Source organism: Hydractinia symbiolongicarpus, chromosome 10, assembly GCF_029227915.1.
Source record: "Hydractinia symbiolongicarpus strain clone_291-10 chromosome 10, HSymV2.1, whole genome shotgun sequence".
NCBI classification, from domain to species: Eukaryota; Metazoa; Cnidaria; class Hydrozoa; order Anthoathecata; family Hydractiniidae; genus Hydractinia; species Hydractinia symbiolongicarpus.
Window position 1 is genome coordinate 20,063,054 of NC_079884.1, and position 19,026 is coordinate 20,082,079.

At 35.6% G+C, this 19,026-nt stretch overlaps 1 protein-coding gene across 1 annotated transcript; it reads right to left on the reverse strand.

Moving 5' to 3' along the window:
• Positions 1–3,539: 3,539 nt before the first annotated feature.
• LOC130662701 (reticulocyte-binding protein homolog 2a-like) lies at positions 3,540–14,449 on the reverse strand. The gene is made up of 2 exons (XM_057461608.1): positions 12,849–14,449; positions 3,540–11,320 (listed from the first exon to the last, which is right to left on the reverse strand). The coding sequence occupies exons 1-2, from the start codon at positions 13,321–13,323 to the stop codon at positions 4,668–4,670; spliced, it is 7,128 nt and encodes a 2,375-aa protein (XP_057317591.1). The 5' UTR covers positions 13,324–14,449; the 3' UTR covers positions 3,540–4,667.
• Between the last annotated feature and the right edge of the window lie 4,577 nt (positions 14,450–19,026).

Below are 19,026 nucleotides of genomic sequence, written 5' to 3' on the forward strand. Positions count from 1 at the left end.
AAGTTTGTCAGATTTAAGGGTGCAAAAGGATTAAAGATAAAGGGGTTAAACAATTGGCGAAAAAAAATCGTAAATTTATCCGCGAAACTTTGTGCCGTTAAAGAGAAAAATATTAGGGGGAAATATTAACCAATCAAATGAAAACTCTTGTTGTGTTGTTAATCAAAAGATCCATATTGTTGTGAAAGACTAAGAAATATTTTTACATAAGCGCCACTGCTTTATTAAAGGGCGCAGTATAATCAAATATCTGCAGATTTTGAATATTTTCTTCAAATTTCCTTATTAACAGTTTCAAAGTCATTTTAGCCTATTATGCTTTTACCAAAAAATTTTACAAATCTAAAACTGCAACTCTTTTCCTTCTTGAATTACTTTAAATTAAAAAATATATGAACACGTCATTTTAAACTGAATGATGTCATCCAGATCTTTTTGTCCAAATTTTCCTGCAATGTGCTAGCAAATATTTGTGCAGTGTTTTGTAGCAAGATGATGTTGCCTTTGTCATACCCTTTTCCCCACGGGCATTTAATGGCTTTCAGAGCATCTTATGTAGAGAAAGGGATGTTGCGTGGGCAAAGGGATGGCCTAAGAAACAAAGGCATTTCGTACTTTTCATTTCAGTGAAAAGTCCCATAACTTCAGTAACAATTGTGACGTTTTGATATATATTTAGACCGGTTTGCCGAAAGGAAGTCGAAAATCTCTTTCACTATTTACGTAATTCCTGAGTTCCTGAATTTAGCCTTTTTCGGAGATGCCGATAAACTGTTTCTGATAGCTTATTAATTTTGATAAATATAAGGTGCAAGAAAATTAAAATCTGTTTTCATGATTGAAATAGAGCAAGGTCTAAACAAGTTTCGAAACATTCAACTTTAAATTATGTTGTTAAAAATAGTGCTACGTTTCCCTACGAATACAATTACCGTATTTCCTCTAATAAGCGCCGCGGCGCTTATTTAATTTTTGTGATTTTAGGTGCGGCGCTTATTAGAGGGCGGCGCTTAATAGAGGGCGGCGCTTATTTCGAAATTTCAGATTTCAAGTTTCTGAAGTTTTTGCCTATTCTTCAAATTCAATCCGTTGGTTGAATGCTATCCTTAGTAAAAGTTTTTTTGATAGATTTGGGGTTCTATAGAGGGGTAAGTAACGTACGAGAAAGAAATAACGGGTGAATTATCGTGTCTTTTCCTGTTCTCTTTCTATCAAATATAACAAAGATAATTTCAAACATCAATTTCTTCGTCGCTTTCTTGATCAGAGTCAATCAAATGAAACGGCCCGCATGCATCCTCAACATCCGAATCTGTTATGTTCTCAAAAGGATTTATTTGACTCTCTTCCTCTTGCAAGATATTCAGGGATTCAACGGATTGAATTTGAAGAATACCGTATTTCCTCTAATAAGCGCCGCGGCGCTTATTTAATTTTTGTGATTTTAGGTGCGGCGCTTATTAGAGGGCGGCGCTTAATAGAGGGCGGCGCTTATTTCGAAATTTCAGATTTCAAGTTTCTGAAGTTTTTGCCTATTCTTCAAATTCAATCCGTTGGTTGAATGCTATCCTTAGTAAAAGTTTTTTTTGATAGATTTGGGGTTCTATAGAGGGGTAAGTAACGTACGAGAAAGAAATAACGGGTGAATTATCGTGTCTTTTCCTGTTCTCTTTCTATCAAATATAACAAAGATAATTTCAAACATCAATTTCTTCGTCGCTTTCTTGATCAGAGTCAATCAAATGAAACGGCCCGCATGCATCCTCAACATCCGAATCTGTTATGTTCTCAAAAGGATTTATTTGACTCTCTTCCTCTTGCAAGATATTCAGGGATTCTCTTAGCCGTGATGCCCCATCAGGACAAGCTCCCTCCTTTTTAAAACAGTGGATCTTGTCATCTTCACTACCATCGACTGGAAGGCTTAAACCGCATGTTTTAAAAGATTTCACGATGAGCTCACTTGACAGCTTTTTCCAACCTTCTAAGATCCACTCGATTACTTTCCTTCGCGGAGGTGGCTTCATATTACCTGCTTTTGTATATTCGTGGATCCCTTCACTAAGCCATGTATCGTAAGCTTCGGTAACATGAGCTTTGAATGGCTTATTCCACGAAACATCGGGGGCTTGAATATACGGAGTACAACCACCGGGGACGATAACTGAATCAACATTGAAACTTTTCAAACGTTGCTTGATTGTTTGCATCATGTGGCATTCAAAGGAATCCCAAGCTAACAATCGCTTTTGAAAAGAAAATTTACCAATAACTGTTTTAATGTATTCTAATGTCAATTCCTCATTCATCCAAGCATTTGAAGATGAAGCGATAATACATTTAGATTTGTATTCTTCGTTTAGAGCATTACATTCCCGCTTTGCACCCCCAAAAACGATGAATGGTTTGAGCCGTGTTCCATCAGCCTTTGCTGTAAGGCACACAGAAACTCTGACTTTCTCATGGCCAGTGGTCTTTAAAGGAATGTCTTTCTTTCCTTTGCTTTCTACAGTTGTCCCTGAGAGCATGTCAGACCAAATTGCAGTTTCATCCATCGCAATGATTGAACCAGCGGAGTATTTAAATTTTCTTTGTAATCGTCGGCACTGTAAAACATACATGACAAGTTTGTCGACCATACAACTAGGATTCTTTTGAGCGGTAGTTGTTCTTCTCCTTAAAGAAAGTCCGTTTCTTTTCATAAATTTTTCCAACCATCCACGACTGGCTACAAAGCTCTCTTTTACAGCAGGGTCATCGGTGCTTTTGTCATGGATAATCTTTGCTTTCTTCATTATTAATTTTCGAGAAACTCTAAGCATTGCTGATCTACGATCCATTATCCAGATGAGTACTTCTTCTTCTAAGTCGTCGTTCGTGAGCTTTCTTCCCCCACCATCAAGTCTTCTTCTTTTCAGTCCACCTTTATCAGCAACCCTGGCTTTGATGTCTTCCATTTTTGCTCTCCATTCACGAACTCTCCTCTCGTCAACATTGTATCGCCTTCCTGCTTGGCGATTTGAATAATTGATTGCATATTCCACGACTTCCTTCTTCAGATCCAAGGAATAGGATTTGATTTTTTCTCCTTTGTGTGAATTCTCGGTTGGAGCCATGTTATTTTGCACACACACACACCTCGCTCGCTAGAAATATTTTGTTTATTATACACTAGAACGACTTCATTTTTCGTACCAAAATCAAGCATTACAATAGCTTCCCGCATTCCATTTTTTCAAAAGGTAAACAAACAATGCAATGACTTCGCTGAAATGTAAATTTAGCTATTTAGAACTTAATGTAAATGAATATTGCAATAAGAAGACTATAGAGTTCGAATAAAAGCATTGAAATCTCATTTTCTCTTGATTTTCTAATAAGCGCCGCATTTGAGGGTGCGGCGCTTATTAGAGGGCGGCGCTTATTTCGAAATTCGAATTTTAGGTGCGGCGCTTATTAGAGGGCGGCGCTTAATAGAGGGCGGCGCTTATTGGAGGAAATACGGTAACACAACATTTCAAACAAAACAACACATAAAGTTAGGACGTAACAAAAAAAGAAATTTATTTCTAATCTTTTATAGTTCTATGAAAAGTATAACATTAAAGTATTTTCGTATGTAAAAACACTATTTGCGTTTTACGGACAAAATTTTAGTGTTGGTTTTGCGGCTCAATTCTTTGATAAAGTTTGGCGTTGTTTTAAGTTCTGTCCAATTTTCCAATATGTCCTCCACTCTAAATTTTGTTCGAATAACGCATAACAACTTAATTAAATTTACACGAGCGTGCTGATTAAAATAAATAAGTGACGATAATTCTTAAGCAGTTTTTTCCTTTCGAAATCTCTTAAGATGGCAAAGAAAATGATAACGAAAAAAGCGTGTCTACAATCGTGGTCACAATATGTTGGGACAAGACGACGAATTTCGAAGTTCGCCACCACAAGTAATTGCGTAGGCTCATTCTATATTAGATTCACACATCTTTAAATTGTCAATGTTCCGAGTGGACTTAGAACTTATTTCGGTGTGCGGGCGTGCTAAAGAATGTGACTAGCAACTTTTCAACGCTTTCTGCCTGGCATACTTGTGTGCAAAAGTAGCGACTTTGCAGCCTGCCGGCAGCAGAGTATCGACTATTTCACTGTTTTTTCAATATTTGGATAATGAGTAAAAAACTGCCTTAGTCTCAATATTTTTGTCCACGATTGTAGGTCGTATTAAACATGATCTCAAATAATATATTTACATGGAAACTTATATGATTACTTTATTTCCTTTTTGACGCATTATTAAGTCAAAATATAAATTGTGTAAAATGTGACCATATGTGGCTTGTTTTCTAAGAACTTTGTTTGACCTTGCTTTTGCTGATTATATGTTTTTTGTTGTATGACTTGCAGCCATCTTAAACTTGCAAAAACAATGGTAAGTGCCGAATCGTAAAAGTTGAAATTGTTACATTCATGGATTAATTTTCATTGCCTCTTTCGAAAACAGCTAAAAGTAAAGTTATGTAAATATTAATAAATTGAATGCTAAATTAAATGTTTTTTTGATGTAATTTTTTGCAAAAGCAAAGCCGCTCATGACGATACGTCTTGATTCGAATATGATACTTTTTCGAATTCTTTTTCGCATTGTCCCGCGGTTTACTATGTTTGTTTTACATTTTATTATTTGGAATGACACCAGCCGAACGCAATTCAAAAGTAATCATTTGTGGTTTCTTCAACTGTATCGAGCTGAGTTTAATTGGTATTGTTCTGGTTACAGTTTGGTCTTCGTATCTCTGAGCATCTCCTTTCTCAACGAGTTGATCACCTTTGATTTCTAAAATAACAGAACCACTCTTTTTTTCATATTCTTTTTCTTGTAAGCTTTTGGAAAAATCAGTTGTTGTTTGCAGCGGTTGTATTAGCTGAGGGCTGGCAATTCGTGTCATAGACGATACGCTTGTTGGTTGATCAAATGAGGAAGATAGAGTTAGTAAGTTGGCACTTCCAAGATCTCCATCTTGACTTAAAGAGAGGTTAACCATTTTCAGGTTGTCTGCTGGAAGGCTTTCATCAGCATGTGTCGTATGAGGAGTTACAATGCTTTCTTCCGAGTCTGATGTTACTTCAGGGAGACTTTCCTTTCTTACAAAGACATTAGTTCGTCTTCTTGTTGAACCAAGCGCAGTGACTAAAACTGCGGAAGGTTTCGACGCAACATTTAAAGTGCATTTCCCGCTCTCATCGGAATTTACCTTGTCTACAGGTATAGAAATAGAAACGGGACTTAAAACTCTTGAAGGAGTATCCAGCGACGTTTGACTGTATACTCTCATAACGGGTGAATTGCTACCGGTTGAAGGAGACTTTGTACGCTCTGCCGGACTGTTATAATCTTCTTTAACTCGGCTTGAGGTAGATATATTTGTTTTGTGAATTTTATCACTGATAATGAACAGGTAACTTTTTGGCTTTTTGTCTCCGTCACCAGCTTTACAATTTGACTGCTGTATTTCACTTCGAATGTCTACAACTGATGATAATGTTTGTTCAAGTGGATTTTCTTCGACGAAATCTGTACTCTCCATATCTTTTCTAAGACAACCTACGTCTATAGCTGCATAAGAATCATTTTCCTTTACATGGTCAACAGATGAAATTTTATTATATTTGGCGTCATTTCTTCTTATGTCCTCAGTTTTCTCACGAATACCAAGCCCAACCTCTGTTTCTGCTTCATGATTAGGTGAATCTGGTTTCTCCGTATTTTCTTCTTGTAACTTAATGTCTTGACAAACCACGTTATCCTCTGACTTTTGTATTTTACCTTTTACAATTCTTGATTTAACATATTTAGAGGACGAGTATACATCATTTTCTTTTGTATTATCCCGCTTATTATTTTTATTTTCAATGACAGCTTCGGCTTGTGATCCGAAACCAATTGGGGAAGAATATTCTTCATGTGTCGATTCTACTTTCTCAATTTGTGCATTTATATATGTAAACATTTTTAATTGATCGGCGTAGTCGTCGTTACTTAGCGTCGTTTCTGCCGTCTGGGTGTCGTCCGTAATATTTGACACAGTTCTGTTGTCGGCTTTCTCATCTAAAGTTTTTAGCTGTATTATCTTATCTGCTTCTTTGTTAGTACATTGCCAATTGTCACGTCTCGTTGCTTTCAATTCTGTTAAATTTCGACTTGCCCGCTCAGATAATGTTGCAATATTTATCATGTCATCAGCAGAAAGGTCAAATTTAACTGAGCTTGTATTCACAATTTCTTCCAAGAATTGAGTTTGACTTTGTTGAGAACAATCAGAAGTTTTCTCTAAATTCTTAACGAAATGGGCTTCCTTCAACCTGGACATACTTTCTTTTTCGTCTTTTGTTTCCATCCATAATGGTATTTCTCCATCCTCCACTTCAACAAGTGAAATTCGTTGAACGTTACTTTCCTCGTGAATAGATCTTCTTATTTTCTCACTTAGATCATCAGGATTCGACTCCACACTGAGTCTTGGTCGTTTTATCAATTTCGGCTTTGTATCTTCTCCAATGAAATTCTTGTTTTCAGAATCTCTTTTACATGAATGTGCATCTTGCGCTACAGTCGAGGTCAGATTGCCTTTTTCAAGCGAAGACAATTCAAAATTAATATCAATAATTTTACTGACACTGGATTGGTCATTTAAAACTGCTTTTCCAGGAATGTCGTTGTCTGCTATAAGTTCTGCTTGTTCATTAGAAACAACTTCACTGGAGTGATGGTCCTTTGTATTACCTGTGTCTAGTTCATCAGATATCGAAATGTCAAAATTACTTTTAATTGTTTTGATATTTTCAGGAACGATATCTTTATTGCTCGTATACGTGTTGCTTTCCTTATTTTTAAAATCAGAAGTTGTAATATCGTCACTTTTAGTGTCATCCAAGATTGTCATGACCCCGTTTTGAATTACTACGTTCTGATTTTTCAAAAGTTTTTTGAGCCCTTTCGTATTGGTCAGTGGCTTTTCGTCCATAATGAGTGGAAGCTCTTCCGTTTCATCTAACATCCAATCAAAATGAAATTCTGATTTCACTACTGGTAAAGCAACTTGATGAACTTCCTCATCATCAATTATATGTGTCAAACTACAGTCACCTATGATCTTGTTATATTTTTGCAACGAACGTCGTGGCTTTGGTACTGGCTTTTCTAAAGGGCTCCTAGGTATGAATTTTATTCTTGGTGCTGGTATAGGCCTTGTTTCTACTTTTGCAATCTGTAACTTCATTGGTCGAGGATATGGCTTGCAACAGATTGTATCCTCTCTTCCAGGTGCTTCAGTATCTGGAGTTTCATGTTGTCTTTGATGCGGTAATTGCTGTTGTTTTTTCAGGCTTTTCTCGTTGGTGTTCTCTAACATTTCACCTTCTTTTCGTGTATCCCGTAGTCCGATTTGTTTTGCTTGAGTGAACTTACTACTTTCTTCCTCTTGATCATCTTGCTCAATGGTATTTTCATCTTCGCTAACAACTTCCATTGACCGGTACTGCTTCATGATGACAAATGCGATTTCTGATATTCTTCGTGATTGAGGGTTAGCATATTTTTCATCATCTTCCTCTCCCTCTTCTTTTTCTTCTTCTTCTTTTTCTTCTTCTTCTTCTTCTTCTTCTTCTTGTTCTTCTTCTTGTTCTTTTTCGTTTACGCTTTCATCTTGGCACGGCTTTTTCGATGTTTCTTCCTTGTTTATACCTTCATCTCGATGCGACTTTCGTAATTCCTTCTCAGTTAAATCCTTTTTCTCTTTAAATGATGGATATGATTTTGCTTTAGCAATTTTCAAGATTAATTTTCTAATAAGTTCATCTCTTTTAGAAATTTCTTTGTCGATTGTCTTGTTAATCTCGTGACATGCACTAGAGTAATCTTGGTTGCTTGCATGGTTTATGCTCTCTTCATGTTCAATTACTTTTTCATCGTCAATTTTATCGTCCTCAGCTATTAGATTATCATATCTCATATCATCTCTTCTATTTATTAGATGTGCACTCGTAAGAACTTTGTCTTTAGCGTAACTTGTTTTGTACACATTTGTACTAATCAGCTCAGTAGTTGTATCTTTGACTTCAATTCCTGAACCAATATCGACGGACGGTTCAGTCTCAAACAAAATCTCGTCCCTACTTTCAATCCTTCCCTCGCTTACTTCAGGTTCCTTTGCAACTTCTTGCTTGATTATTTTCACGATCTCGGGGCTATTTTTTTCTTTCATGTTTTGTTCGACTGTTGTTGCAACAACTGATTGGATTTCTGACATAAATCTTCCATGTTGTATTGCAAGAAAAGCTTCTTGTATAATATCGGATGAGAGACTGATTGCATAAAGAGTCAATCGTGCTAAACCTTCATCGGAATGTTGGGACATTTGATCTAGTTGTTCTAGGAGAACTGTCACACTAATCCGTTTTTTCTCCCGGGGTGCTTTCACTCCTGACTTAACTCGCATTAACGAGGGATTATGTAATTTGTTAGAGGAATTTTCATGCAATGGTTCAATGAAATCGTTTACTGCTTCATTCACATCCTCGGTTTGACTAATAATGTTTTCAATTACTTCTTTCTTTGTTACCATTTTATCTTTATAGAAAATCTCAGTAGTTTCCTCTTCGTCAATAGAATGACTCTGCTCTTCAACCATCTGTGAAAAAAAATTACCCAGTTTTTCAGAATCATGTACGCTTGTCATGTTACTATTTATAGAAGTCTCAATTGGCTCAACTTCATTAGTGTGGACATAAATTTTAAAGTCCTGTTGGCACTTGTTAGAATCACCTTCCGTTTCATCTATCTTTTCTTCATCACTTTCACCATTTTCAATTTGTAAAGAAAATCCTTCGCAATCTCCTCTTAAATTTTCCTTTATAGTTATTTGACGTGTCATGTTCTCCCCCACAGGTATTCTTGGTGGGTTTTTTAAGATTATTTTATCTTCAACTACGATTTTCTCCTCAACTGTAGGATTATTTTTAATTTTTTGAGCTATGTCTGTAAAAGCTTTATCTTCTATCAAGTCTTCTTCAACATCAAGTATGACAAGGGAAGAGTAAGAAGTAGAATCTTCTACACCAGGGTTAAGTTTGCGATCTTCAACTGGCACCTCTGCCTCATATTGCAGAAGGCAATGTCCATATTCAATTTCTGGTACACTTTCGACCAGCACTACTTGATCTTCTGCATGAAGGTCTTCTTGTACTGTTTTCATGAGAACAATAATACGAGAAGATTGTGAAGATTCAACATCTCTAGAACTTACTTTACTTTTTGGAAAATTGTTCTCTGCTGTTTTTGTAGTTACTTGATACTGCTGGTTCATGTCTTTACTTGTCTCAGTAGTCTCGCAGTCTTTTATAATGCGCCAGCTTTCGATTTGATGTGACTGCGTAGCAGAGATCTTTTCCGGTAAAATGACACCATCATTAATTTTATTCAAATTGACGTCTACATCATCATGCTGAATTGATTTTTGAATTATATCGTATTCTTGATCTTCATCAGGATTGTTTCCCGTTTTGATATCAGCGGAACATAATCCTTTTTTACTTGTGTCATTATTTTTCTGACTTGCTGGTGATTTATCAGTATTAATAACATCTAAAGTGTAACAAGGCCTAAGAATTTCGTTGTAAGGAGAAGGTGAGACTGTCAAGCATGTTCTTTTAGCTTCAGCCGGTACTATCTTCAACACAGGTGACTCGAAGATATAATCATCCTCAGTATTATCATTTTCTGATGATTCAGTATTACTGCTTTTTATGGTGAGTGATATTGTTTTCGAATTTTCAATACGCACGTCCTTTATAGCCTTCTTATTTTCAACTTTCACGATATATTGTTTTAATTCGCTTGCCATAGCTTCTGGTGCCATATGTTTTGATGTAAAATTATCCATCTCCAGTAAGATAGAATCCTTTCTTTCTTTTTTAACTGGCGTACTTATGTTTTCAAAATCATCTTCGTTATCGCAGCTTTCATTTACATATGCTTTTTGCACTCCCCTTTCGAGTAGGTGATCCTCTGTTATCTTGTTATTGCCGAATTGCTTCGCCAAGATGACGTCATCAAATTTGCGTTTTTTTACATCACAGTCCAACACGGTCTGCCCATCACGAATAGCGGTTGGTGCATCGTCATTGGCGCAGTTGTTATCATTCACCATTTTTATGTCAAAGTTCATATCGCCAATATTATTGTTGTCATCTATCTCTTTCGTCTTTTGTATTATATTATTGTAATTATGTTGTAAACTATTTATCTGTGTAGGCAGGTCGACGTCATTTTCTTCCAATAGATTCAGACGAGCCTCTGGAGCATTGTTCACACATTCTGCGATGCACTCGGAAAAGTTTTCATGAATAACAATGTTAGTCTGTGAATCACGTTGACCCTTAATGTTCTTACTATTTTTTACTTGAATAATGTTATCAACATTTTGATCGAATATTATGTCAATCTTTTTGTTATCGTTCTGCAAATATCTGTTTTGAGACGCTGATAAAAAGATGTCTTGTGTCGTAGTAGCATTGCTGTCATTTTCCTCTACATCTTTTCTGCCTAACCGAACTAACTTTTCTGAACCCAAGACTTCGTCAGAAAATTTCATTTCTGGATTCAGTCCTTGCACATCGACAATAGAAAGGTCAACAGGCGCTAATCTGTGTTTTTTGTTAATTATAATGTTTTCAAAAGAGTTGCTATTGGCAACATTTGCGAGAGAATTTCTATTTGTAGACGCAACACTTGTCTCAGGTTGGGATATCGAGAAGATATTTTCTTTATCTTTCTCAAAGCTTGCAGTGGAAAGCATTTCCACTTTGGTCGCAGCTTCATCTCCCGCCATCTCATTGATCGTTCCTTCGTGTCCTTTTACTCCATTGTTCCCTCCTTCATCGCCTTCCATGCCAACGCTATATTGCATGTGCACATCTGCTACGACTTGAATAGTGGCCTCCTCAGTCTCAGTTATTTTCGCTGCTTCGTCGTGGTTGCACGAGTCTTGGTTCAAAGATTCATTCTGTACAGCTTCTAACTTTTTGAATAACTCTTTATCCGAGATTCCACTTTTTCTGTTTCCACCATTTATAACCACGTTCAGGCGGACATCGGATGCGACATTTTGCCCCATGGCGTCTTGTTGCCATTGTGGGATTTCATTGGGAGTTTGTATTCCCTGTGGTGTTGTTGTGGGCGTTTTTATTTTAGGTGATGAATTAGATGAGGGGGGTGATGGGAATTTCAATGTTATTGTGTTTTCCCTCGCGAGGTTGTTTCCATCTAATAAGAGAAAGAATTTCTGACACAATTCTTTAATTAGTAATGTGCTGTAATTTAAGATGACATTTAATTTCCTACATATTCCAGCCTGACTGAATTGGCATAAAAATGAACCTAATTAACATGGCTACAAACTCAGCAACATCAACCTCTTTGACTAAACACATAATAATTGTCTTTCAAGACAAAGCTTTTACTAGATATTTCTTGGGTAATTTGCAGAAATCGAATAAAATTTTCACTTATTAATGTTTTTTTAATTGTACTGTACAAGACATCTGCCAAGTCATGACAGAGACCAAACATTAAGAAGGCCACCAAGCAAAATTGAGATTTAGGTGGCAGTAAGCTTTTTAATATTCACAAAACGTTTTTTTTTAAACAATTAGTTACAGAGACATTTTCAGACAATAATCCATATTTTTTTCTGTTATACCACTCTTATTACAATTTTTTATAACAGATAAAAAAGGTACGGATAAATTGAATTCTAGTTGTAAAATTTGTTAAACTCGACAATTTTGTGTCAAACGAAAAATTTTAAGTCCTTTTTTTAATAAAATTTAGATGGCTACAACAAAAGTACGAGAAATATTATTTTTTACTTTCAGACTGGTATGAGCTATAGAAAAGACTAGTTTTGAAAGGCCTTCTCGTTTTACTCCATAGAAATGTTTCGCCCTATATAAGGTTTTCAATAAAGTGGTAAACATGACATAAAATTAAAAATAGAAAAAATTGACAAATACGCTTTGCATAAACCTAAAAGTATATTAATCAAAGATTATCATAAGTGGATAAGCGGGTTCTTGTTGATCGGTTGCTGTACTTGTACGGCTCCCGTGGCTTAAACTTATATACTAGGACTCCCTTCAGAAGACCCACCCTGTACCAATAGAAACCTAATAGGATATCCTGGATAAACAACAGTAACGAATAAATGAATAAAGAAATTCACAAAACAAAGAAAAGTCAAATCTAAAGTCAATTGAAGATAAATTTAAAATTGAATTGAAAATGAATATAAAAGTCAAGCCAGCAATTAATTGAAATTGACTTATTGTGTTCACACTAGTTTTTGAATAAGCGAGTTATATAAACACCTTTACACTGACTGTGCGAGTTCGTGATGCACAATAGTTTTGTCGTCTATTATGCGAGGTAATCCCGTTGAAAATAAAAGTTAAAGAGAACTGATTGATATAAACTGATATTGATTTCCATATTCAAGATAATGGATTCCTAACATACCTACAAACAATCCCCTCTATTACTGCATAACATTTAGGCCGTTGCTATGAAAACTAATAAACTATACCAAACGCAAAATAAATCTCGCCGTTGGAGTTATAAAGCGTAATTAAATTAGTTTTCTTACATCAAAGAACAGCTTTGAAAGACTTTTGACAACAGTGTAAATATGAGTTCCATGTTAAAAAAACTTACTTGAAGTAACTGAACTTATTCATTTATCTGTTGTGTGGGCAATGTATCCACCTTACAAGCATTCAAAAATTCTAATTATTACCTTCAATGTTGAGCAATAACTCTGCCAGTGCGCTCATATCCTCTGTATTAACATTATGCTGCTGAATAGGTTTGGACATATTGTCTTCAATAACCTCTTGGTTCCTTGTGTTTTTCATGTTTGGTAAAGTATTTTCTTTGTCGTCCCATTCACAGTTCTGTAAATCACTTTCGTCGTCTCGTTTTTCGAGTATATCTTTTAGTTGATCCTTTTGTTTACGCTGCAACGTATTTAAACTTTCTTGCGTTCCAACATAAGTTGAGAAAACAAGCTCAGCGTCGGAGATTTCAAATATACCTTTTTTCTTCTTTCGCAGTTTTGGACTCTTTATAGACCAGCGATGCTTTCCTACGCTATCCATCGACTTTGCTCTAGATCTCATCCCGTCAAATTCTTGTTTCTTCTCCGCAGGCGTTTTCTTTTCATCTTCTTTTCGAACGTCTCCTGTGGATAGCCTTCTTTTTAATGTTTTCATCTTACTGGATCCACAATTCCTTAAAATATCCTGGCTGTACCTTGTGCTAACAATTTTCTGTCATATTTATATTCAATTGATCACACAGTCAAAGTAAATGCGCCTATTTTAAGCTTTTAACCATTAAACAGATTGTAAACAAATCTGTTACATCAACTTCAATTTATGTAATTTAGTTAAACGGCTAATTTATGTGTTTTATATCTCTTCACCTTATAATGTTGTGTTAATGATGTCCCATGTTTGTTAAACTTTATAGATTCAAACACAATAGCTTGCTTAGAAGGTAATTACTAACAGAAATCACAGTAAAGAAATACTCGTTGTATTTTTTTTAATCTCATTTAAATATGTTTTATACTCTCGAAAAACTCATTAACAGATAAATTTCCTAATTCTCTCTATCTAGATTTCTTGCCACTTCTTTATCCTTTTTGAAAGCTTTTTACAAAAATGTAAAGTCTGGTTTACATTATTCTTTTTTTTTTAAATTAACACAAGAAAACTGTTGCAAAGCCTTAAATATTTCCTGATGACAAAACAGCTGCTGTTACTTACAAGCAGACATTCGGATAGTCTTTTAACCATGTAAAAATGTTTGCTATAGGTACATCAATACTTTTACCTAAACACCTAGAACCATTTGTCCTTTATGTATATCGGCCACCAACTTCCTATCCATAATATTTTTTACAAACGAGGTTGCCTTTGCCACTATACCATATATATAACCTCATCTCCAGGATTCTTCTTTGGAACGGAATAGGTGCTGCCATTAATTGTCAACTGTAATTGGCTGCCAACAACCTTGTCTTTAAAGATTTGTAGTAAACAAAGTTGTTGCTGGAACTTTATCATGTCGGCTGTATATCACTGCACATAACCTCATGTCGGCTGTATATCACTGTACATAACTTCACGTCGGCTGTATATCACTGCACATAACCTCATGTCGGCTGTGTATCACTGCACATAACCTCATGTCGGCTGCACATCACTGCACATAACCTCGTCCAAGGTATCCCTTTAAATTGCTACTGGTACTATACCGCCGTGTACCAGGCTGTATAATTTTTCAGTTTTTTGTGTACAAGTATTAAAGACATCTTCAATCTCTTCTCAGGATAGAAAATTGTAACCCTGATAATTTTCCTTATATTTAAGTCAAAAGCAACAATGCTTTACCCATTCTTCACTGAGTTACGAGCAAAGAACGTCGCAAAAAGAACGGAAAGTCTAACTTGCCGCTTGTAACACACAGGGGTAAAAAAAAATCAAATCAGAGAATTCAGTCTTATTTCTTGAATTAATATCTGCCTTGAGTTAGTAGGCCATGTTACTATACATTCACGATGTATAGTTTATATTATGTCGCGATTATCCCTAGCCACTATTACATTCCGATTCGTTTTCAGAGCGAAAAAACAGTAAACCCCTTGCAGCATAGGTTAGATCTTACGTCTTACGTAGAAATTATTAGCCAACAATGCCTTCGTACAAAAACTAATCAAACTTTAGGCGAACTACTAACCTTATTTGACATTCATTTTGAGATGATGCTATATAATTCCAATCATTTGATGTTCTTTGTCATGTATTGCATTAGCCGTTGTTATTACCTAACCTAATACCAACTTAACTAACGCAACTCATATGAACAACGCAAAAACCTTTTCAGTTTGTTTTTCACAGTTTTATTTTTTGTTGGTACCCTCATTAAGGTTAAAAAAGAAGCTTAATCATATAATGGACGTGACACGTACGGCATAGCCATCTATCAAAATACATTTGTGGATAAATCTTCAAATTCGTCGATAAGTAGTGGCGCATTAGGGTGTGTCAAGCTAGTCGGGTGGACGTACTTATTTTTCGTCAAAAGCCTTGTTGTTGCAATTTTAAAAAAGGTATTTCGCTTAAGCACAAAAATCTTTCAAGGTGGCTTTCGTAATATGCTCTGGGTTGAATTTCTATAGAATTTCTACACATAATACACACAAGTATATATTATATAGTTGAGCGCATATTCATCAACGATATGGCGTAATACGTAATAAGCTGCTTAATTATCTTGCAAGTACCTTCGCATGTCGTTTTATTAGGGGGCACAAAATTCAGTTATTTGCTTTAATTCACTGTAAACACTGTAGCGTATAGTCCCTAATTTAATCTCGCTGTACTTCGACTTACTTATTGTATTAGGGGGTGAAAAATATAAATAATGGTAACATGTGACCGTAAAAAGCATAAGCCACCCCCGTAATTTTAACATAAATTATTCGAATAAGGCGAGATTATTCATTAAGGGATAGTGCCTTGAAATACCGTTGAAATACCGTTACAAAACCGGTAAAAACAAAAACAAATGATGCTTTACTTCGTCGCACAATAGTTTTTCGCAACAAAAATAAAATAATAAACAACATATTTACTTTTGAAGATTTGTTATCAAGGTCATAAAACAGCAAAGAAAGAAGAATTTGACAATAAATTATACAACTACCCCCTGCTAAATTTATTGCGACCGACTTGTGAAGAGATTTCAATGCTGAACTGAATATGAAACTTTGAAGCCGTAGCATGTGTGGTGTTCGTCAAAGTTTTTTTGTCAGCTCGAGAAAGAAAAACGTCAAGTTGTATGAAAAAAAGTTGTTGTGCCTGGCACTACGAATTTTCGAATTAAAAGCAGATGTGAAGTGGAATAAGCTGCTCCTTTTAAATCAACCATTTTAGCTTTAAAAGAATGGTTTACTTTACCAGACCTCGAAAAATACTATTTTCTGGTGAACTTTGTTTATAGATGGGTGGAGTTTAGGTAGAAGTAGATTTTGTAATGTTTCTAATGTGTTTTTAGCTAGTTAGAATGCAGATAAATTGTGTAGAAAAACTTTCGTAAGATAAAAAGTCACTAAGCTATAAAATTTTTGTTAGTTATATAAAAACGGAAAATGGCTTATTCACATAAAAAATGTAAGTTATATTTTATAAAATACAAAACTGTCGTGCAGTTAGCCAATAACAGTGCTCAATAAACATACAAGTTTAGAGCTTATTAGTAAAGGAAGTAAAAATTAACTTGACATTGGTTCGGTACTCCGAGTTTCGTGTTATACACTCATCAGCCAAATTATACAAGTGAAAAAAGTAAACAAGAAAATTCGTATCAATTTATTTGACAAGATAAATTCCTAAGAGACATCATTAAATGCGTGGTGTTATAAACATGTGAATAGATAATTGGCTAAGTAATTATCAGTCCTTAGATTTATAATTAGCCAAAAGAAACTTATTTGTGTGACGACATTTAGCAATGAGTTCACTGCGTTTGTTTAAAAGCTCACTTTTGTCTTTGTAAAAGAGGATTTCAAATTTTTCTTGAAGACAAAGAGGACAATTTCGTGAATTGTTAGTGTAGCTTTGTACTTGCTTGATGGTCGACCATTTGAGCGTCGGGGTGACATTGCTTTTCTCTTTCAAGTCCCAAACGTATGATGAAAGTGACGTGCTGTTCTTGTACTTTTTGTTGCTAAAAGACTGTTTGTGGCCATTGAATCTTGTCTTAAACGATTTCTCAGTCAGACCAATGTAGACTTTCTTTTGGTGAGCGGGTGCTGTAACTTCGCATTTGTATATGACAGACGTCACTTGGCAGTTTCCTTCCAATGGACATTCGCGTTTTCTTCTGCAATTGCAGCTTGCTGTAACTGGTGTGACGGATTTCGAGACTTTCGAATTATGCGATTTGATGATGGTGGCCATGTTTTCCATGCAGCTGTAGCTGACCTTTACGTTGTTTTTGTTGAACAGCTTCTTCAGGTGTCCGGAATGGAAGTGTTTGTTGATAAGAGATAAGAACTTCCTCGCTACGTTTGTTGATACATTTTTATTGTACGGGGGGTTAAACCATATTACATTTCTCGTACGTTTCATCTTCCTTCTTCGGGTTTTCTTTTTTATAAACGTCAGATTGATGTTCTTATATCCGCTTTTTTTCAATGAATCTTCGTAGTCGACTTTCGCTTTCTCGAAAATTGCTTCATTTGAAGAGTTTTTAGATAAACGATCAGCTATTGCAATTGGCAACTGCTTTAGTATCTGTTGTGGATGATTTGAAGAAGTGTGTATGTACTGCATGGTGTCGTTTGGTTTTTTGTAAGGTTGGTATGTGCCGTGTTTCAAGTTGAAGGTTACGTCAAGAAAGTCTACAGAATAGAGCCCTGTGACTATATCTATCTGGAATCCTATCGATTTGAACAGTTTTATGATGTCTTTTCTCATCTTATCAACACTGCGCCCTTTCATATTGCGTAGAACCATTAAACCATCATCCCTATACAAGCCTGCGTCTGATTTGTTAATTAGAGATGAAAGCTTATTCAATATAAAGAGTCCCACAAGTTCACATATTTCTGCGCCATCATAACTACCCATAGTCACGTCAAAACAGTCACTGGTCAATTTCTTGGTCCAAAAAAAAGCGGATATAAGAACATCAATCTGACGTTTATAAAAAAGAAAACCCGAAGAAGGAAGATGAAACGTACGAGAAATGTAATATGGTTTAACCCCCCGTACAATAAAAATGTATCAACAAACGTAGCGAGGAAGTTCTTATCTCTTATCAACAAACACTTCCATTCCGGACACCTGAAGAAGCTGTTCAACAAAAACAACGTAGAGGTCAGCTACAGCTGCATGGAAAACATGGCCACCATCATCAAATCGCATAATTCGAAAGTCTCGAAATCCGTCACACCAGTTACAGCAAGCTGCAATTGCAGAAGAAAACGCGAATGTCCATTGGAAGGAAACTGCCAAGTGACGTCTGTCATATACAAATGCGAAGTTACAGCACCCGCTCACCAAAAGAAAGTCTACATTGGTCTGACTGAGAAATCGTTTAAGACAAGATTCAATGGCCACAAACAGTCTTTTAGCAACAAAAAGTACAAGAACAGCACGTCACTCTCATCATACGTTTGGGACTTGAAAGAGAAAAGCAATGTCACCCCGACGCTCAAATGGTCGACCATCAAGCAAGTACAAAGCTACACTAACAATTCACGAAATTGTCCTCTTTGTCTTCAAGAAAAATTTGAAATCCTCTTTTACAAAGACAAAAGTGAGCTTTTAAACAAACGCAGTGAACTCATTGCTAAATGTCGTCACACAAATAAGTTTCTTTTGGCTAATTATAAATCTAAGGACTGATAATTACTTAGCCAATTATCTATTCACATGTTTATAACACCACGCATTTAATGATGTCTCTTAGGAATTTATCTTGTCAAATAAATTGATACGAATTTTCTTGTTTACTTTTTTCACTTGTATAATTTGGCTGATGAGTGTATAACACGAAACTCGGAGTACCGAACCAATGTCAAGTTAATTTTTACTTCCTTTACTATTTTATAAAATATAATTTTATGTTGTCTTGTATAAATTTTATTCTGCTTTTTTGACACACACACGCTTTCATAAAACGGTACTCTTATTCGGCTGGTCACTAAAAATCTATTGAAATATGCTCTCCAGCGTAAAGTAAGCCATGCAGTATACAAAAATTTGGCATATGAGAAAGGTGAGACCCCATACTCTATGTGATATCCGATACCCGAGACCTAATGCCCTGATACCGAGACCCGAGACCCGAGACCCTGATTTTTTTATTATAATTATTATTATTATTATTTTTCATTTAAT